Raw genomic sequence first — 20,948 nt, 5'->3', positions numbered from 1 at the left:
TTTTGCTGTCAACTTGCTTCTGGCTGCCTGCATGCACTGTGCCAGGCACCAGTCATGCAAACATACCAACAGTTCACTGTGTTTTGAGTCACATCAATGGCTTGAAGCACTTGCAGAAGTTCTTGGTGTGATGAGGCCTGAGTGCTGCTGACAGGATTCAGGTTTTGTCCAAAGGAATCCTGAGGAATTGAAGCCAACTGAAACATTGAGTGGTTATATCCAAACAGCCCCAGCCCCTGGCTCACGGGACCCAAAGCACCCCATGATTTAAGCCTGCCTCTGTCAGCAGTGGTCCCAATTCATTGCAACTCAATGAGCTGGGCCCAGCAAAGTCAGGCCAAGAGAGCTGGGCTGAGCCTGGGAGATGAGGGTGAGTAATTCTGAAAGGGGAAGGATTAAATTCACTTTCTGTACAATTTCTGTTTCTTCACCTATCAAACATTACTGTCTGTGGCAATAGCAGCATCATTTCCAGTTTAGTCCTTGGCACGGTGTATGGGCAGAGGAGCTGAGGTGGGATTACAGTGATTAGAAACATTCCCTTCAGAAGCTTAGCTGTTATGGCTGGAAAATGTTGAAGCTGTTCATTGCTGCAACAGGAGGCATGCAGTGACCCAATGATGACACTGCTTCTTTGCGCATTTCATCCCTTGTTCCCACTTCCATGAGCAGGGGGTGCAATCTTGGTGGATTGCTTGTCAAACTTACTGTTGCTGGAGTAGTTTTTTTCTCTGCCATGTTGCTTTAATGAGTAGTAGTGCACTAGGGGTGGTCTGAGCGTCTCTGGGCATTCCAGCCTAACAGATGCTTTGCAAGAGAAGGGCGAAGGTATCTTCCACTATTTGAAATAGACGAATTCTTGATGGAAGGTGAAGACTGGTGAATGTAGTAAATACACCAGCTGTAGGGAAAGCTAGAGACAGAAATAAGGTTAAAAATAGGAGAAAATACATGGAGAAAGGCAAAATATGCATACCTGTTTCTTCATGTTCAGCTAAGAACAACTATCCTGCTGAAGGAGAGTCCTTTCTTCTCTGCTGCTTATAGTCTTGAGCTTGATCCTTTGTTGGAGACCTCTGTAACTGATGACTGTTTTAATCAGACTTAGTCTGCCCTAAAGAAAAGCAGACTTGAAACATGAGGGCTAGTTCCAAGCCTCTACAGTTGCCAGTTTGGACTCACGGACATGAACCACAAACCCAGGCAGTATTTGAAAGTGGGTCTTTATTTGCTGAACTAACACAGAAGTAACATGTAAGTAGCAAGGCAGTTTAAAACACAGCACTCCAACAGACCTGTCTCCTACTATTTGTTGTTTCTGATTCTTTCAGAGATACTCTAACAGTAGAGGAAGCTTCCACCCTCCTTGCAAGGGGTTGAATTCAGCAGAACTAACTTTGCTCTAGCTGGCCCTAGTACACTTCTTAAAGTACAATCACCTGAAAAGGATGAACACAGAAGCCCACTTACAGGTATAAGTAATGTGTGTTCCTCCTACTTAGAAAATATGACAGCAGCATTCTACCTCTAATAATACAGTGATGGAAGTCTTTTCCTCGCTGTTATTAATGGCATAATCTCTTATTTCCAATCTCTTTCCTGAGCAAGGTTTGACTTGCCTCTATAGGGTCTGCCAGTTTGCATGAAAGAACATTTATTTTCATTCCAGTTCTCCAGCTGGGTGACACAGTAACCTGCAAAAATAAGAAAGGATCTTTGTTTTTACTGCTGGATAGCACTTGAAATATACTATCTTTAAATATCACACAGCATGTTTCATTGACAGATTTGGTTATAAATATTTTGTAGAAACATAGGATGGTTTGGGTTGGAAAGGACCTTAAGATCATCAGTTCCAACCCCCTGCCATGGGTAGGGACACCTCACTCTGGTTGCTCCAAGCCCCGTCCAACCTGGCCTGGAACACTGACAAGGATGGAGCATTTACCACTTTTTTGGGCAACCTGTGCCAGTGGCTCACCAGTTCCAGTGCCAGTTGATTAGAGTTATCCTAGAACAGGCAGTTCTATGGAAAAGGACCCCAGTACAGCAATGCAATTAAAAAAGTAAAGGACATTGCAAATAAGGACAGATCTTTTAGCAGTTGCTCCAGGTGTGTGAGCCTAATGTCATTGCTGCTTTAAGGAGAATTGCAGATTTTAAACATACTTAATCACATTATTTCCAAAAATACAGGTAACTGAGCAGTATACTTGGGTAACCCCACAAACAATCTGTTACATATATTGACTGCACCTTATTCTTGCCAACTGATACTGTTAACTTTATTTGTTATAAACCTGTAGCCATAGAAGTCAGTGGCTGAGTAAAGTCATGTATAAAATCATGAGTAAAAATCATTACTGAGCATAAATCACATGTACTTTTGGAAAGTCAGCTCCTGAATAAGTACTGGCCAAGAGCAGTTTGTGTCTTCCCTAATTTGCCTGGAAGAGGCCTGGATACATCTGATCCTGCAGGGACATCCTCTAATGCTGGAAGTATGACTATTTACTTGGAATGTTCAGAATATGTGCAAAACCTAATCCTAGTTTTTAAGAGTTCAGCAGAATCGACATGGCATTTTTCAGTACTGAATATACTGCTGGGAAACAGCCCCTGCTTTCAATTAACCTCAGATACTAACTTTAAAATAAATCTTGCTTCGTTCCAAAAGAAGTTTCCATTTCAATGCAGTCTTCTTGCCCTCTGCTAGAGTGAGGAATTCCTGGACCTGTTAACAACAGGACAGCACAGAACACCTCCTCAGCATACAATTAGAACAACAGCTCTGTAACAAAATCGTGGTGAAAAGAGCATTTTGCGTATTTTTAGGCATTTCTAAGCTGTATTTTTTCTATTTAACATGGTGTTTGGTGTGATATATCTACCAAGAAAGTCAGATTAATCAGGATAAATTGCAGGGTGTCCAAGAATCAAAGGGAATTCTAAATGTGTTCTCAGCAAAGTGTGAATTAATGAAAATGAAGCAGTATTCAGGGTGTTCACTCTTATATTTAACACATTTCTTCTTAGCAACTACTGACTTTAACTTTTGATTTGTTAAAAAGCCATGGGTGGGAGGGTGTATATTAATATATACATGCAGTTTTTAACCAGTACACACACATATACACAAAGAACATTTACATGCATCTGTAATTTTCATCCAGCTTCACAGCTCAGAACAAATCAGAACAACCTAATTCCTTTCCACTTACTGTGCATCCTAATGCTTCCTCAGCCACACAGTCAGACAGGGAGCAAGAATAAAGAGTGCCTGTGTGATCTGTCACATCAACGAGTATCTCAAAGCTTGCAAAAACTGACTTTAAGTCTGAAGAGATATCACTGCAGAAAGTACATGTGTTTGACATTTCATTCACTATGAAACGACACGTTGAACTGAAACATAAGAAGATAATTAATACATATATTAAAGCATTTCCTCCTTGGTTGAAATTGTTTTCTAGACTGAGATTTTCCAAGAGACTTTTAATCTTTAAAGAAATTCTTCATCTTCTAAACTTTTAAGTCTGAGTCAAAATGGCCTCCTTCTCCTTCACTCCTCTAGGAACAAAACAGCAAGTCATTCATAAAGCCAGCTCTTCCTTGCTACTTCTGGAAGTCTAGACAGCAGATATGCATACGGCATCCTCCAGAGTAGTTTAATTCCTTGTCTGGAACTGGACTAAAGTACTGTTCTATCTAATTTAGATCAGGGGAGGATGGACAAGCACTTTTTAATAAAGATTTAAGTCAGGGGCAGTTGCTTACCATCTGTTGCGCACAACTTTAGATGCATCATCATCAATGTTCAGCGTAGAAATGTAGCCATAAATAACTCCATAGACGGGTTCAAGTTTCACATCACTCTGTAAAGCTTTTTCCTTCAGCTGTTCCACAGTATAAACATCAACTATAGTCTCCACTAGAAGTTTAAAAGACATGTTAAGTGCATCTGAGAAAGAAACTATGCAGAAGAGCAACAACAGAAAAGGATCTTGAGGGAATAAAAAGGAAAGGATTTGACCTAAAGAATCAGAAAAGTCCCATTCCCACCCCCCCTTTTGAAGCAGGCTTATTGTTTAGGGACAAAAAGTAAAACAAAAGGGGACTAGAAATAGGAAAATGTCTACTACTACATCTTTGTATCTCTCAAAATGAGTTTGACATAAACTTTCCATCTCCATTTTTGTACTTATTGTTATAGACACGAACCCTGAAGATACAGAACTGATGATAAAAGGGACATCCCTAGTAACAACAGTCTAAACTTTAAATATTCAGCCACCTCAGATTTGTTTCTATGAGCACACAGAGCAAGAACCTGATACTTCAGCTGCATTATGAAGCTATGCTAGAGTTCAGCAAAATCAAAGTGTTTGGATCCATGCTTACAGTTAACAGAGTCTTTTGACTGCTGCATCACTTTGTCATACAAGCCTCCCGATTGTGCGCTGTCTTTTATGAAGCTGAAGAGAACATTTGCTTCTGCTGTTTCTTGAAAAATGGATTTTTTAAAGCTATTAGTATATGTAGAATGTAAAAATGTCAACATAATTATATTTTACAACTTATGCTGGTAGCACCAACGCATGGTCCCTTGGAATGAGCCAAGAGATGCTTTTCTCTTTATTACTTTAATATGGAATATATGAAGGCTCCTTAGATAAAATAATAAAACAAATAAAAGATAGAACAGGGGAAGCTAAAAGCATTGGTCACTACTTGGCAAGAAGCAGGGAGATTTCTGAAGCAAGCATGCAGGAAAAATCAGGCCTCAAATCAATTTATCCTTGCATTCTAGCCTGAAATGATTACTAATAGCAAAGCAATACTGCCCCAGCTCTTACCTGGATTAGTTGTAATGATGGTTTTTGATATCACAGTTGCACTCATACAGTTCCTAAATTTGTCAAAATTTATCCTCACATCTGATGCAAATATCACTGTGCACAAAAAAAAACCACCAAAATGTTATTGTAAAATAGGTATCATGTGAAGAACTACAGTAAAAAACCACAAAAGCCGGACTATTTCACCTGTTTCTTGTGGGATCCAACTCTGTGCAAGCTGGATGGATTCATTATCCCAACTACATGAAAAAAAAGTTAATGCATGAAAACAGTTTTGAAACAGCACTGAAACTGTTAAGTATTTAACCACTAAGTAATACAGTTATAACTGAGTTGATCAAAGGGGATAAAACTCCCTTGTTACATGGACACACAAATGAAATGCCAGGTGTAGCCACAGGCATCTAGTTTGCAGCCAGCCAGGATGCCTTATGTGCAGTCTAACACAGTCCCTATTTTATTCTGTGCCAAACAGAATAAAGGGTTATTAGATTGTTCAAAATCATTAAATACAGAATAAACCTGGAAAAATACTGTATTTCAGAGCCTGGGCAACAGTAATTTCTAACTAAAAAAAAAAATCACAGTTAAAATAACTGCTCATCAGCTGCGCCTCTTCTGTGGGTACAAGCCGATTGCTTACATCACTGGGCCAGACATTCAGCCAGCTTTCCAGCACTGGAATCCTTGTAGCTGTGGATGATGAGACTTGAGTGAGGTCAGTGGCATCCCTCAAGAATGATAATTTGATTGTTAGGCCCATTGATGAAATCTCATTCCATTTCTCATCAGTCTGGATGGCAAGAACACTGCCAAAGCACAGTTCTGTTCTGGTGGGTTTTTTCTTAACCCTTGGAAAAGGATTTAAGATACTTGCTTTTCATTTAACATCACTCAGGCACCTCTTCAGTGGCAACCTCTGAGATCTCTTCACTACAGTGCTGTTGCTCAAGTTTTTCCTGAATCTCTGACTCTACCAAGGACTCCACTAGTGTGCAAAGTACACAGCTGAGGGGAACCACAGTAACCCCAACTTGTCTCTGCTTCTGAGCACTTCTGAGGTGTACAGCTCTGTATCACCACATACCAGCACTGAAACAAGACTGTTGGAGGTGCTGCTGCAAGTTAACATCAGTGGCAGCTCAAGGGCAAACAAACTTCACACCATAGATGCTTATGTGTGTTTGTGTGTATACATTAACTATGTTAAGCCTTACATGGTCTGATAATAGAGTTTGTGACTCAGCCACAGAACACAATGCTATCTTGCTATTTCTACCTAGGGACCAAAGGTCATTTTCACCAACAAACAGCAAACCCACTGCAATTGAGTGCCCACATACCCTTGCACAGAGATAAGCCATAGGTTTATTGAGCAAACAATGGGCAAAATGCAAATATTTCTGTGTAAACAAGTCACTATATACATGGATAAGTGGTATAGACATAGCCATGTTTGTAAATGCAATACAGTGTGACAGTATGGCCAAAGTAGCATCAAAATGTTTCTGTGTTATTTTAAACACTTAAAAACTCTTCCAGCCTCTATCTATTCCACTTGTTCATTCTGCTTGGCTTCAAAACTGAAGCATGTTCCTCATTCCCCCCCTAGTTTGTGGAAGGCATGTTGCCTTTGCAGCTGGTTTTAAATGCCATTGCCTGAATTGGTTCAAATTTCCACATTAAGAAATGTAACTATTTGGAACTAAGCTTCATTTTGCAATCATTGAGCTCACAGTCTGTCAGCAGGTCATAAATGTAGACAATATATTTAAGGTCAGTCTAATGAATCTCTTTTTTGAGCCCCTGTTCAGTGTACATCAGAGTTGCCACTCAAATAACCATAGATTTAACAGTGTGGTAGCAGTATGTATTACAGTTAATTTCTTTACCTACTTTTGCATTATTTTGTGTATTTCAATGAATTGAAAGAAAACCATTTTACCAGACTATTGGAAAAGACATCTCTGTTTCATCATACAGCTTTACTTCACACCTCTGACCTTTCCTTTTGTCTGAAGTCATGAAATACTTTGGCTCCCCAACCTTTAAGAAGAAAAGGAAAGTCACTTTTTCCTCTAGCAAGTGTTTGGGAGAATGAAAGTAATAACTGAGAAAATAGAAGAGTTAAAAAAGGGGGGGGGGGGGGGAGGGGGAGAGAGTTAAAACCCTGTAGACCACTAAAAAACCCAAACCAAACAGTAAGTTACCCATGGTACCGTAGAAAAACATGATTCTTGTGCCTCCTGAACTTACTGACATGACAGCTGCAAGCAGATTAAGGATCCTTCCATCAAGGCTTTGTCCATTTGCAATGATATCACCCAGTGAATAATAATCCTGAGGCTCCTTGACAGGCAGATGCAGCAGAGAAAGCAGCTTGGTGTCCATTTCATAACAGGAAAACGTTCGGACGACGGAATGGTTTTCACTGAGGATTAGTTTGTAGCAACTAGATAGTATACACAAAACAAAGCTCATGGATCAACATTTCACTCACCAAGGTATCAACAGTGTAAAGTGTTCATTCAGTTCACATGAGGAAATAACTGCTGGTTTGTTTGTCTAGTGTTTTCCTTAAAGATGTGGAAAAGTTGGAATTAATTTGCTCTAAAGTAAAACTATATACCTTTCTCTGACGGAAAACTTATTATCATGTACTTTATACACAGAATTGAAAAGCCAGCATGAATTGCTAGCAATGTACAATATATATTTCAAACCTTTCAGCCTTTATCAACCACTAAAAATAAAATCAGTTCTGAAATGTCTGTAATCCAGGTAATGAGAGGTTTTGGCATCGTGACATAACTACAGTCAGACTGGATTTGGTAAGGTGCTTTCAAAAGTAATAGCTCCATAACCTCAGGAATATTTATGACATGCTGTTAGCCAGCAGAAATAAGATATAGTTGATGTCTTCAGGATAAATATATTTTAAAAATGATTATGAAATCTATAGATTTAAGAGGAGCACTTTCCCTCAGTCAAATTTCTATCTCACATTTGTTCTTTTACTTCTTTCTGCTTAGCCAGAAAGTGAGTATAACTTTCACAGCTGCACATTTGCTACAATGCTTAGAGATGCTCAATAAACTGGGACATAAAACTTCTTACTTCTTAATTTTGTATGCATATATACAATATTCTTATGCATGACATGTGATTACAAATATTATAATATGACCAATTAAGAAAAAAACCCTAAGAACAGGTGTTTAGTCTGTATCTTAGCTATATAAATGAAACTAAAAATATCTAAATTATTACTTAAAATTTTAATTTCATATACTGCTTCAAACGGTTCAGATTGTACAGAACACACTGAAAGGCAACATAAGTACATCAATTTCAAACAGTTTTAGTAGGCTTTACTCAAAGAATTAAATTTACTCTTTTTAGTTACACAGAGCATTGTTACTTTATGACCATATACTGAGAAATATATTCTCCTTGAGATATTTGACCACAGATAGTTGAATACAAGGAGGAAGGTACAGCTACGTAACACAACTAACCCCAAAACCCCTGGCAACTAAAACAAGTATTAACTTGGATCTTTCTGGAAAGAACTACCAGTCTCTGCTTTAAACTTACCTAGGAGTTACAGGGTTGAATTTTTCTTCCCTTTCTGCTTCCTTTGACTGAATTAAAGGATTTTCAATTGTAACTAAAATAAACCATTGATAAGTAATGTTAGAAAACTGAACATAGATATAAAGAGAGATGCTTTCAAGAATGGCTGTTTTCAAGGTTGATAATGGAAAAGGTACGTGCAATAACTGCTGCCAAATGTTTTCATTCTGAAAACTGTATCTGTCCAGACAGCCAATATTATATCCAGACTCCCACAGGAGTCCTCAGGACACCGAATGGAAACAAACCAACACCAAGTTCTCATGTGTGTACTCAAGTTTTTATCCAAACACTCTGATCTACCAACCATGGGCAGCAAAGTCTTTCTATTAACAAGATAAAAGCACATACTATAAACGTATATGATTTTTGTTGTGTTTTTATGAACAATCATAGTCACATCCAAAACTAAATGAAGACAAAACAGAACATCAAACTACTTTAGAGAGTTCATTTTTCATCATTTATAAGAACCAAATAGATCGTTAACTCTAGGTAGGTTCTGGGTGGCTGCATTCAGTGGTTTGTGTCTACTCTTTTTGTTGACATATTTACTGATTTTGAATTTAAATACTTGGAATCTTATTCCTTTCCTCTTTATACTTAACATAACTGAACAATTTGCTTCCAATTAGAATGTTTTCTGAGTCCGCAGAGAAAAATAGAGCAAAACCACAAACTCATAACACTGATGTACTGGAAAAAAAATACCCAAAATACATTCAAAAGAAACCATTAAGAATAAACTCCAACTTACCACAGTCACCAACTCTGAAGCTTTCCGAAAGGGATCTAATGTACTCTTCTCTGCCCCAAGAATTTACATTTATGAAGTAAGTTGGTGAATCACGAATAGTAAAACTGAAGGTGTATCTTTCAGACCCAATGTCTGCAAAAATAAACAGCACTGTTACAGTTCGTTAGCACAGCTTGATTTCAATCTGGAATATATGGCTATAACCTGCTATTTGGACGTTTTCCTGAGTTTTGTCATGAATTTACAGCCCGCATTCTAGAGAGTCCCACTAGAGGTCAGCAGACTGTTCAGTAAACACACTGGTGTTCATGAATGGGGTTGTACTACTCGTGCTCAGGTTGTACCTGCACGATCCCATCCATGCAGACATTCACTTAATTTGGGGCAGCACCACATAAACTTACAGATCCAATGACGAGAAATAAAAGAGCATCCAGTGCATTCAAGGCAAACGCAGAACCAGGACTAATGCATGAAACGATACTATGAACCAGTGTATGCAGTAGCCTAAATTTTGCAGCAGGTAGGCTGTTCTGATATGGCTGTGCCCACATCTTGAGATGCCTGTGCTCTAAGGCCACCACAATAACATAGACACCACCACGATGGCATACCAGGCTGCAGACCCCAGGCAGCATCGCTGTCCAGGGGTTTAAATGAATAAAGCAAAGTGTTTCCAGCTCTATGGGAAGTTCAGGGTTAAGAGGGTGTCAGTCTCTTTTCTCTTCTAGCTTCCCATCATACAGCATTATGCAATATGTTATTTTAAATTATCAAGGAAAACTGTATAGTGATCCACAGAGTAAGCATAATCTGATGACAGTCCCGTGGAGGCACAAATACAAATACACTTTTCACACTATGTAGAAGTGTCCCTGGTGACAATGGTGACTTCCTTCTAATTCATCCCTAGGGCAGCTATGCATGGTGCCAGGGAGCCCTTCACATAGGGCTGGAACAGCTCTCTAGGACTGGAGATACTTCCTAACAGTGTCTATATGAACCCTGAGCTGTAGATACGTTGCTTCAGTTTCCAGCTAATGCTGGGTTAACAATGTGTTACACACATTTTTTCTTTAGGAGCATACAATAAGATGAAGCTGGCGCTACTCAGACCAGAAATTACTTGTTTCACTCCTCAAAACATCTCCTTAACATCTCTGTTTTAAGAGAGAATGAACACAAAGGGCCCAGATCAATTCTGGCACTATTTCTATCAGCGGGTCCATACCAGCACTATCTTCTTCAGACCCTGAAACACTTCCATAATGGAGTTTTTCCAAGCAAAGTCTAATTGATAAGGTTTAGCCAAACTGATGCTGCTCTTTCATCTTGGTTTCCAAACACACACACATTTCTTTTTTGCATTTTTACTCTATACATTTTACAGTAAGAAGTCTGTTTATCATTTAAATGTTGATTTTAGTCATAGATGCCAAATTGTACTGTATAAGAAAATGAAGTAAAACCAGTTAAAAGGGACTGTACTTTTTCTGTCTGGAAAGCCTCTGACATCTGTTTTCCCAATAACCACACCGATTACATTCTGAAAAATAAAAAGATTATAGAATACAAGTATTAAACACAGATGTATGTGATGAAGTAGATTTCGTGGACTTGTACTCTACTGATGATAATAAACATGTTTCTGACTAGTAATCATGTTAATCTATTTATTCCACAATTGCATATGAACTGAGACCTAAAACACAAACATACAATTTTCCCTGAATAAAAAAAAAGAGTGACTAATAAAAATATTAAAAGAAACACATCTGGTTCTGGTTGTAAAGACAATGGGAGGACAAAAGTTCACCCCAAACATTCACTATTTTGGCTGTTCTACAGCAATCTCTCCTCAGGTAGGCAGCAATCATGTTTTTTCATGCTCTCTGCACAGGTCTCAGATCTCCTTAAATGCACCGTGAAAAGTCTGGACAGGATTTATTTTGCAGTTAAGCATCCAAGGTTTCCCCTGCTGTCAGCACTGAGATCCACACACGCACATCCACAGGGAGGGCTATTTATCCTGTCCTCAGCTAAGCAACATTAATTTCTACAGGTGCCTCTTTCCTGCTGCCTGTCTCTCGTAAGCAACCACAAAGGAAGAGTAGGAAATAAACGTTTTGGATGATCCAAAGTAAAATCAATCTTATTCTGCTTTGCTAAACCTGTATTTGTTATGCAAAAGCAGCCCAGTCTCAATTGTCAAACAAAACTACTAGGAGCAGAGGGAGAAAGATACATTTCTATCTTATTTATATAGCTTATATTTATAGCTAATATATACCTGTGTGGTGGTGGGATTTCTAATCAAAAAGCTTCTCCTCAGTAGAAGAGTATTGCAGTGCTAGTTTGGGATGAAAGAGGTAAGCAGTGAAAGCTGGTATGGAAGCAAGGCCAGACTGACATTGCAGCACTGCAGAAGTCCTTCCAAACATTACTTCCTCATCGCAGCAAGAGAAGGGGCAGAGTAACTGTTTAGTAACTCACACGAGCTGGATTTTGCCCTGTTCACAGAGCCATGCAGCCTGCTGACTGTAACAATATTGATGTGTGCTCAGAAATGAGATCTCATGTTCCCAATTTACTTTTAATCACTAGATGGAGCAAGGTAACTGTCTTATCCTACAGTGATGGGAATGAACAGTGTAACATCCTAGTTCTTCCAAGTCCTAACAGAATACTTTATATCTGAAAACAACATGCAGTGATTTAGATTAGGATTTGATTTTTCTCTTCTTGGTTCTGTTTCCTAAAAATAAAATTCAATTGGATCAGAGTTCAACACACCCTGTACTGCCAGTCAAAAGAGCTGACATTTTAGGATGACTTTCCACATGAATTAAGCTGTTGGAAATCTGTAGTTTCCAAAGGAGGTCTCCTCTCTCCCTGCTGCAAATACATTCACCCCTCTCTCATATTAGCACTCAGCCTGCACAGCAAGCTGCGAGAAGGAAGTGATCTGGCTGGAAAGTATTTGGGGGGGGGGAGGGAGAGAGGAGAAAGAGGGTAGAAAAAACTTCCAGAGATCATTTCCTTGATCAGCTCATTGTGCAACTACACAAGCACCAGTTGCACCGGGGGAGGAGGAGCGGAACTGCCTGCAGGAGGAAGCAGGCCAGCCTGCCTTTTCTGGCAGGGCATTGCTTAAGGTTGTTCAACCGGATCATGAGACTACAGCATTAACACACTGAAAGTTTTTGGGGTTTTGATCCATTTCACTGTTAAAAAATAAACTGCAAGGGAAAAGAACTATATCTTGATTCTGTGAATGATGTGTGCTCAGCTGCTTTAACATCCTAAACGCACGCAGACCTTTCGACCAGGAGATACTAGTAAATTGCTTTTTGTAAAACTACTTTAGTGTGTGGTTCTATGATTCCATATGTTGCTAATTGCAATACTCAAGATGAGTTTTCTTTGTAAAATAAATGCTTTTAACCGAATTAGAAGATCACTCGATTTGAGAGTAACTGGGAATGACAGATTAAACAAACTTTGCTGGAGACCAGGAGTTTATAAAATGTTAGAAAGAGCATACAGTACCACTCTGAGAGGATATAAACCTCCTTCTCCTAGTTCATCCCTTTTCCATGATTTCTCTTTCAGTTGTTTAATATATGAGGGGAAAAGGGATATATTCTGCCCTCTCAAACACAAAGCTTTGGGAATAGGAAAAGTTGGTTTTGCTCTTTTCACAAGCATCAGGACTTCCACAGGGCAGCTACTTTAAGCTGCACAGGGAGACAGGGCTGTAACTCCACACTACAGCTCATGGGGTATCCATGGGGAACTGCTGCCTCTGTTTAGCTCTCCAGGCTCCAGCTCCCAGCAGCACTGAACTCTCAGAAGACACTTTATTGCTATTGGGCTGCACAGTGATGGTGGGAAATACTGCAACAGAGAATATTGCAGCCTTCTCCTTCCTGTATTAAAACATCTTGGAGAGCAGAGAATGAAAAATTCCACTCCTCAGACTTCCTGGGTTTTATTCAACCATCTAAAACCCAAAGAGAATAATAGTGAATTTTAAAGCACACTCCAGTGATGATAGTCATCACCCACATCAAGACAACAATAAAGAAATCATATCCAAACGTCTGTACAAATTTGCCAACCGTAAAGCTTTGCTGTTTGTTAAGTTTACCTTTTAGTTCATCTTATTCTCCTGTCCTCCTACAAGCAAAATTCTTAGCTCCTTGTAAACTGACAACTACAAAACCTGCTTTTTGTTCTAAAGGAACAGAAGTGATCCTCTCCGACATGCAACTGTGAGATTTTTATCCAGGTAAAACGCCATACCATTCAACAAGAGTTTTGTTTGAATAGTCCAGGACTATGTTATTTAGCTCAGAGGGATTGAGCATGCAAGTAAAGACTTCAGGACTTGGGTTCATAGCCTGTTGTGAAAGACTATTGTGGGTTATGGATGTATTGTGACTACATAATGCTGACTCTGTACATGCCTTTACTAATTCAGCATCCATTTAAAACATTACAAAGAAGCCTCTGATACTTTCAGACATTGAATTGTCCAGTCAATATCTATAGTTGTGGCATCCACATACTATGGACAACAGCAGCATCAATTTTCATTTTGCTGGTTTATGCACAAAGAAGGTAAGGTACTTTATATCTAACAATTAGACTAATGCTGTTAGTATCTAAATATACATCAATTACATAATTTTGCAGTAATATAATACAGTCATATACAATTTCATTTGGGAACAAAAGTACTATGTCTATGAGACTTACAGGACGAGCAAGACTTGGATGCAGATCTGAAAGTGCGACAAAGTCCTGTGTTGAACTAGAATAAGCCATTCTTGATCTGTAACTTGAGAAAACTGATTTAGATGTTTTAAAAACCCAAACAAATCACTTAAAACCATTCATAGGGAGAATAACAAGTCATTTTTTAACACAAATATTTTGACCTAAATAGCGTCTGTTTTCAATAAAAAGACTTTCCAGCCATCTGAAGCAGACAATTCTTTGGAGCTTGTATTTGGCAAGGTAAGTTATGAATTTGACTGTAACTGCTCTACCTGTGCTTCTCAAATAAAGGTCTGTAATTGTGATTTATTTATTTGCCATTAAATGACTCCATTAGCACCAGCCTCTGAAAAATATTTACCCTCCTTCGTCTGGGAAATCCAGCTGAATTTAATGAGGCAGTTCATATATAAAAGGCCATTTACATGGGAGGAAAGAAAAGTGTTGGGTTGCAAACCACTTTAATTGAGGTTTTGGGCTTAATATTAAACTACTTGAAAACGGGAGTTCTTTCTTTCCTCAAAGCAGAAAAGTTTTGAATTTATTAAAATAAACTGGTAAAAATAGGTTATTTTCAAGCTGCCAACATAGCATTCCTGTGAGCTACTGAACACTCAGGTCTTCTCTAGGGATGCTCAAGTCAGGCCATGGGTGCTTTGTTAACCCATCTGAATACCTCTTATTAGTTCATGGATACCCCCAGAGACATTATTGATATTTAACAAATAGCTGTCAGATTCTAGTTTTCTATTAGAGGATCCATTGAGTTGTCTAAATCCTTAATATGAGAGAAGTGATATTGTCCAGAGGAGCCCTGTTCAAACTTCATAACCAAGGTCCTGAATGGCTTTTACAGTCTTTGTACCTTGTGTGAGAATGGTTAAACCTAGCAGTAGCAATGAACAGAAATTGACAGTCTGCACATTAAAAGAGGCAAGCAGTTACCTGAGAAGTGGCTTCTAAAAGAGCATTTCAAACTAAACTCACAGAAAGATAGCCCAAATTTGCCTTACAGTGAAGCCCGCAAGCCTGTTCCCATCCCGTGGTATGGAACAGGTTACCTCAAGTATCCCTTCAAGGCATGTTAATATTCTGCCCTCAGAAGAAGTTAAATACAGTTAAATGGCACACCTCACACCACAGTGAGAGAACACAGCACTGGTAACACGTGTAACCAAGGGAGATTAAGAGGTATTTTAGGGTTTAAAGCAGCCCTGACAGGGGAGGCTGCAACGAGCAGTCGCAGCCATTCCTTACCTCAGAGGCAGGGATGAGCTCCTGAGGGAGCAAAGGGACCTTTACCTCACCACCACCCAGGAACAGACCTTCTTCAAGGAGAAAGAACATGCCAGTCACAATAAATACAAGTAGTATAATACAAGTAGCATATTAAATACAAGTAGGAAGCCTTTGGCACCATTACCCCACCCCAAGCTGGTGCCTTTCACCAGACAAGCTTGCACCCCCAAAGCCAGGCTTCAAGAGATTCCTCTTGCATGGTGCCATCACCACCATCATGGCTTTCCCTGCCCAAGCCCGAGCAGCACATGGTGGCCATCCCACACAGGCAGCGATGGTGCCAGGAAGGAGCCCTTACCACAGAGGGGACTGGAGGGGACACACAGCCGGGGTGGGAAGGGAGCGCCCTGAGAGGAAGGCGTGAGGGACAGGGAGACAAAATGGCGGCGGGTCCGTTTGGCGGGAAAATGCCTTCACGTCTTCCCGCCGCGTGTGACCTGCCTCCATGGGCAGGCTCTGCCATGAGGGGCAGCGGATCAGGGGATGGCCACCAAAAACAACCCCATTCACCATAAATTGAGTGGATACCTGAGCAATGGCACTGGGCACAGAGGGACCGGGCTGGAGCACCCCCAGCTGCAGTGAGGGCTCTGTGTCAGGTCCAGGAGCGCCCAGAGCTTGGGTTCGCTTCCTTTGCGAGCCCTCTGCTCTGTGGGGCTTTACTTCAGTGCCCATCCCGCTTGGGGCAGCGGCTTCATCCCGAGGTTTTCCTTGCGGGATGTTGATGTGAACCTCCCGATTGCATCTGTGGCTGCTGCTGTGACCAACGTCTGCATTGTCTTGCAGTGTTACCCCAAAGGAGACCCTGGAACACTTCTTCCTCCCCAAATGCATGCAGCAGGGTCACAAGCGGCTCTCAAGTCACCTCAGCTTGAAGCCACCAAGGCACCAACCCATGAGTCTAAAGTGAGGCTTCTTCTGCTATGATCATAACTCCAAAACCACACCAAAACCAAACCAAATCTCAGAAAGCTTTGGAGGAATCATTCCCTAAATCTTTTCTTGTGGTAGCTCTTAAAGGGGGGGGAAAGAAATCATAACCTGTGTCTTCCACATGAATTAGAATGGATGGTGTAAGATACTATTTGTATTGATTGGTAGACGGCACTCCCAGCTTCTCAGACTGGAGCGAGCTGTTTTGTCCCTTTATATTGCATATGGAATGATTTTCCTTTATAAAAATCGATGCTCTTCACTTCTGCATCATAAAATACTCTTACTCCTGGTGAGCAGTGTGATGGCCTCAAGGTCAGGGCTGTTGAAGGCTTCAGTGCAGGCTGACAAGCCCTCGGTGTTGACTGTGTCTTACAGGATCTTTCATTTCTCCAATTAAACAGCTGAAAGTGGACACCACCTGGGCTCTCGTATTTATTGTGCCACTAAAGCCCGTGGTAATTGCACCGTGCTGATGACAAACGGCATGCCAGAGAGCCGACAGCCCGGCTGGGTGGGTGCTTAGGTCACCTTTTAGACAGTGCGAGCCATGGATCTAACTGGGGTCCATAGGGTTGAAGCCTCCAGTGAGCAGAATCAGGGGTTTTCTTTGCTGGCTCTGTTGTTTTAATTAGGTCAAGTTAACGAACATGCAGAAGATGATGAGTGTGCTGGGATCCTAATCGGATAAGAAGGGAAAGTTATACACGGCCTGAAAAACACTGGCAAAGGTACAGGTTTCGTTCTTGCCTCCATGACTGCAAGGTAAACCAGGGTAAACTGAAACTGAAATGAGATCTGCAGCTCTCCATTGCCACCAAGGGTGAGAAAAGCAAGATCACAGCCCATGGGCTCGCAGGCACTGAGCTTGTCTACTATCTCAGCAAGGTTTTGGTGGCACATAAGCACCCGCTTAAACGGAGCCTTGCTGAACCGAGCTGGCATCTGGTGCCCAGCGTGGTCACCACTTTCATTAGGCTTTGTCCAGGGTGAGCTGCTTTTCACACAGAGACACAAAGGGCAGGTGAAACCCAAGCTGCGGTGTCCCCAGTGCGGGGCTGCAGGCTTTGTTTCGTTTCAAAGCCACCAGAACAAGGATGCTTTGTGGTTTTGTTCCACTCCCATTTTCAATGTGCCTACATTGGGGGAAAAGAAGCTGCTTTTTACTTTCCCATGATAGCTCCTGGTAGGAAGCTGTTATCGGGGCCATCATGAAGGGCTGCACTGATCTGGCCAGAGACACAAAGGCACTGGATGCGAGACCAGAGTTCTTTCCCTAGGAGATGTGATTAGATGCTGAGTTTCTAACTTGCAGGTACTGAGGCAAGAATTCATTTGATTGACATACCTGTCTCACAGGGATGCTGTGAATTCTGCCCTTCACATGGCATGTGGCACGATGAGGAACAGCCATTTGGACTCCTGTAGGTTACTGTAAGCAAATGGCATCTTTTGGGGGGCTTATAATAAACAAATGTCTAATCTGAATGTCTCCTGCTATTTACAAAGACAAGTGATTCTCCACGTTAGGAATTCTTAATACAAACACTGAAAAGAGCCTGCAAAAACAAGTTACTCAGCTTGTACCCGGCTTTACTCAAGCTTTCCTCCTCAGCTGACCTCAAAGTGATCTCTACAGGGAATCAGCATCCTTATCTCCCTTTGACAACTGGAAAAACAGAGGCAAGAGGAAGACCAGCAGCAGTTTCCTGAGGGCTGTGCACCACACAAGGACCTGCTCCCCTCTCCACTGCCAGCACCAGCTCCTGTGGAATGAGAACAATATTAATTCAGTGTTTTTCTCATCTAGTGCTTGATTCCTGAAAGGTCTGAGTGATTTTAACTCTCCAGCACTTCAGCAGCGCTTAGCATTCAGCCAGATTCTGTGTGTGATTAAGCAGAGGCTTCCCCATCCCTGCCTGCAAATTGCACGGTCCCTGCTAATTAGGCCCTTCATGAATGGATTTATTTAAATCACACTCATTGGCATGGTCAAGGAGTGCAAATGCCATTTGGTAATTCACTTAGCAATTTGGTACTTGAGGATCAGGATTGTCTGCATGCAGAGGAAGCCAGTCCCCATCCAGTGCTAGCAGGGACACTTCAGAAATCATCTTCAATAGGATCTTCAGAGCTAGAGCAACATAGAAATATTTGCTCTGTGAGGTTTATGCTGCTCAAAGCATTTACTGAGTCCTCATTGAACATTTATACATTCTTAGAACCTAAAGAATCTGTAAAATGAAAAGGGCAGACCTGTAATTTTAGGTAATTGGCCTGACTGAATCCACTAAAAGCAGCAAATTATTAAAGGTATTCACTCTTCAGTGGCTTTGGTTGATACCTGAACTGGCTGAGACTCAGGAGTGCTGATGGAGTAGTGATGGATGGATCTTTAGAAGCAGCAATGCAGGTGCTGATGCAGCTGGCAGGTGCTCAGGCATATCTCACTTCTTCCTATATCTCCCCTATCCTGGTCCCCAGGCATATCTCACTTCTTCCTATGTCTCCCCTATCCTGGTCCCCAGGCATATCTCACTTCTTCCTATGTCTCCCCTATCCTGGTCCCCAACACTGGAGTCATCTCAGTGCTGTTTCAGTGGGATTTCCTCGCTCTGAGCAGCACCACAACCTCCTACAGCAGATGAAAATGCAGCAACCCAGAGATACTTTTAAATGAACACGAGCCCTGGCTGATTCCTGCCTTATCTCTGCTAATTCTGGCTTTTTTGGTGCAGGAAAGATGCCAAGACCTGAAGCTGGTGCATCCGTGCAGCAGCAGCATGAACAGAACAGCTCAGACACTAAACATGTGCGTGAGGAAACAGGACCACGGGTGGGAATACCAGCAGCTCTCTTCTGCATGAGGAAAACCCTATTGCTGGCAAAGAGGGGAAAAAGGCTTTCTTTAAGGTGTAAATCTGTGTGGGACATGCAAGTGCTGCTCTTCCCAGCTGTCCAGGAAGGACAGTGTTTTAAAACAACAGCTGCTCTCAAGACAACAAAGCCTCCCTGTTCTCTCTGATGAATTCACATGAAACTGCTTAAAACCAGACCCAGCCATCCCCACAGGCAGAGGTGAATGGCATCTGCAGGGCCCGAATGCAGCAAGCACTGCATTTGCAGTGGTCCGTGCTGGGGGAAGGCAGTGTTCTCACTCTCCCAGGCAGGGTCTGGATGCCCGTTCATCAGCAAGCTCAATTCTTAACGATTTCAACACTAATTAATCCCTTCTGCAACATTTGCTCAGTGGTGGATCAGAAACGTCATGCAGGGAAGCAATGAGAAAGGAAAGGAAGCCACAGCACCAACCTGTGCACTGAGATCAGGTCACGCCAAGCACCATCACAGAATCTGAGCACAAACCAAACATCACAATTGAAATCTGTGACCTTCTGGATAGTCACTAAGTAGCTGGTATATTTTAGCTAATAGTTAGCAAACAAACATATCCTAGATCTAATCCTCCTGTGTCTTTTTAATAGCAAAAAGTCAGAATAAGAGGCCTATATGGGAATTCACTGCTTGAAACCACTGACACAAGTCTGTTCAGTTCAGTTTGTTCACACAGTGATACTCTACCTTGCTTTTCTTGAAGATCAGGCTTTGATTGCCCAAGATTTTAAAGCCTGAAACTACAGACATAGAAAGTGCTTCTTTTTGGAGTCTCCAAGTTTACAGCTACGGAGAGTTATTCCTCCCGCACACAGTTCCAGCATAATTGAAGTGAGGTCAGTGAAACTGGATTTTCATCACTTTCCTCAAGACCAGAATTCCCTCCTCCCTCGCTGAGCAAACAAATGAGGAGTATTTTCCAACAAAACATCAGGAACTGAAAAATACAACAATTTAAAAATAGTTCCAGTGACAGCTCCCTGACACTGGGCAAAGAGCACTTTGGAAGGGAAAAACAAGACATTTAGCAGCGGTTGGCTGCCAGTCAAACATTTCCAGCTATTCAAATCAATGAAACCCCAAAACCAAATGAATTATATCTGGCTTTCAGTTTGTGACACATGATACTGAACAATACCAATTGGGACACATGGGATGAGTGCTTTCCAGAGACAAAACTGGGGAAAACCCTTCCATCCTTCAGTTGTTCCACTTTCCAACAGAGCCTAAAACTCAATCGCTTCATGAGCAGTTCCTAAGGAGGAAAACCTAATACATACCAATACCTGAAGGGGCTACAAGAAACCTGGAGAGGGGCTTTGGACAAGGGCCTGTAGGGGCAGGCCAAGGGGAATGGCTTTAACCTGCCCGAGGGGAGACTGAGACGAGCTCTTAGGCAGAAGCCCTTCCCTGTGAGGGTGCTGAGGCGCTGGCACAGGGTGCCCAGAGAAGCTGTTCATCCTGGCAGTGTTCAAGGCCAGGTTGGACACAGGGGCTTGGAGCAACCTGGTCTAGAAGAAATTGTCCCTACTTTAAGATGATCTTTAAGGTCCTGTCCAACCCAAACCATTCTAGGGTTTCATGAGTCTGTGAAAACCTGGGACATAATTCTCCTAGACACATGGGGAGGGCTGTAAAAGAAAACTGGGATCTCAGAGTAAACAGGATTTCTCCCCCACCACAGAATTCAGTGAACAGAGCACCGCTGCAATCCCAACCACCCATCCAAGCTAAGCTTTCCAGTCAAAATACACCTTTGATCTCATGGCTGAGCGCTCGGCCCTGGC

At 41.5% G+C, this 20,948-nt stretch overlaps 1 protein-coding gene across 4 annotated transcripts; it reads right to left on the bottom strand.

Moving 5' to 3' along the window:
- Positions 1 to 1,206: 1,206 nt before the first annotated feature.
- MEIOB (meiosis specific with OB-fold) lies at positions 1,207 to 15,412 on the bottom strand. 4 transcript variants are annotated; one of them, XM_057398132.1, is made up of 14 exons: positions 15,292 to 15,412; positions 14,014 to 14,105; positions 10,741 to 10,798; positions 9,253 to 9,384; positions 8,457 to 8,529; positions 7,116 to 7,311; positions 6,805 to 6,905; positions 5,046 to 5,098; positions 4,857 to 4,952; positions 4,402 to 4,503; positions 3,778 to 3,931; positions 3,222 to 3,405; positions 2,648 to 2,734; positions 1,207 to 1,694 (listed from the first exon to the last, which is right to left on the bottom strand). In XM_057398132.1, exons 2-14 carry the CDS (start codon positions 14,080 to 14,082, stop codon positions 1,566 to 1,568), a joined length of 1,434 nt encoding a protein of 477 aa, XP_057254115.1. In that variant the 5' UTR covers positions 14,083 to 14,105; positions 15,292 to 15,412; the 3' UTR covers positions 1,207 to 1,565. The 4 variants fall into 4 exon arrangements, with proteins under 4 accessions (XP_057254115.1, XP_057254117.1, XP_057254116.1 ...); XM_057398134.1 differs by having other exon boundaries at positions 14,014 to 14,089; XM_057398133.1 differs by having other exon boundaries at positions 14,014 to 14,095; positions 15,292 to 15,371.
- Positions 15,413 to 20,948: the final 5,536 nt, after the last annotated feature.

The sequence above is a fragment of the Pezoporus wallicus genome, unplaced genomic scaffold (genome assembly GCF_028554395.1).
Source record: "Pezoporus wallicus isolate ANWC-B61680 ecotype Strahan unplaced genomic scaffold, APGP_CSIRO_Pwel_v1 contig_6274, whole genome shotgun sequence".
Taxonomy (NCBI): Eukaryota; Metazoa; Chordata; class Aves; order Psittaciformes; family Psittacidae; genus Pezoporus; species Pezoporus wallicus.
This window is presented reverse-complemented; position numbering and strand designations above follow the sequence as displayed.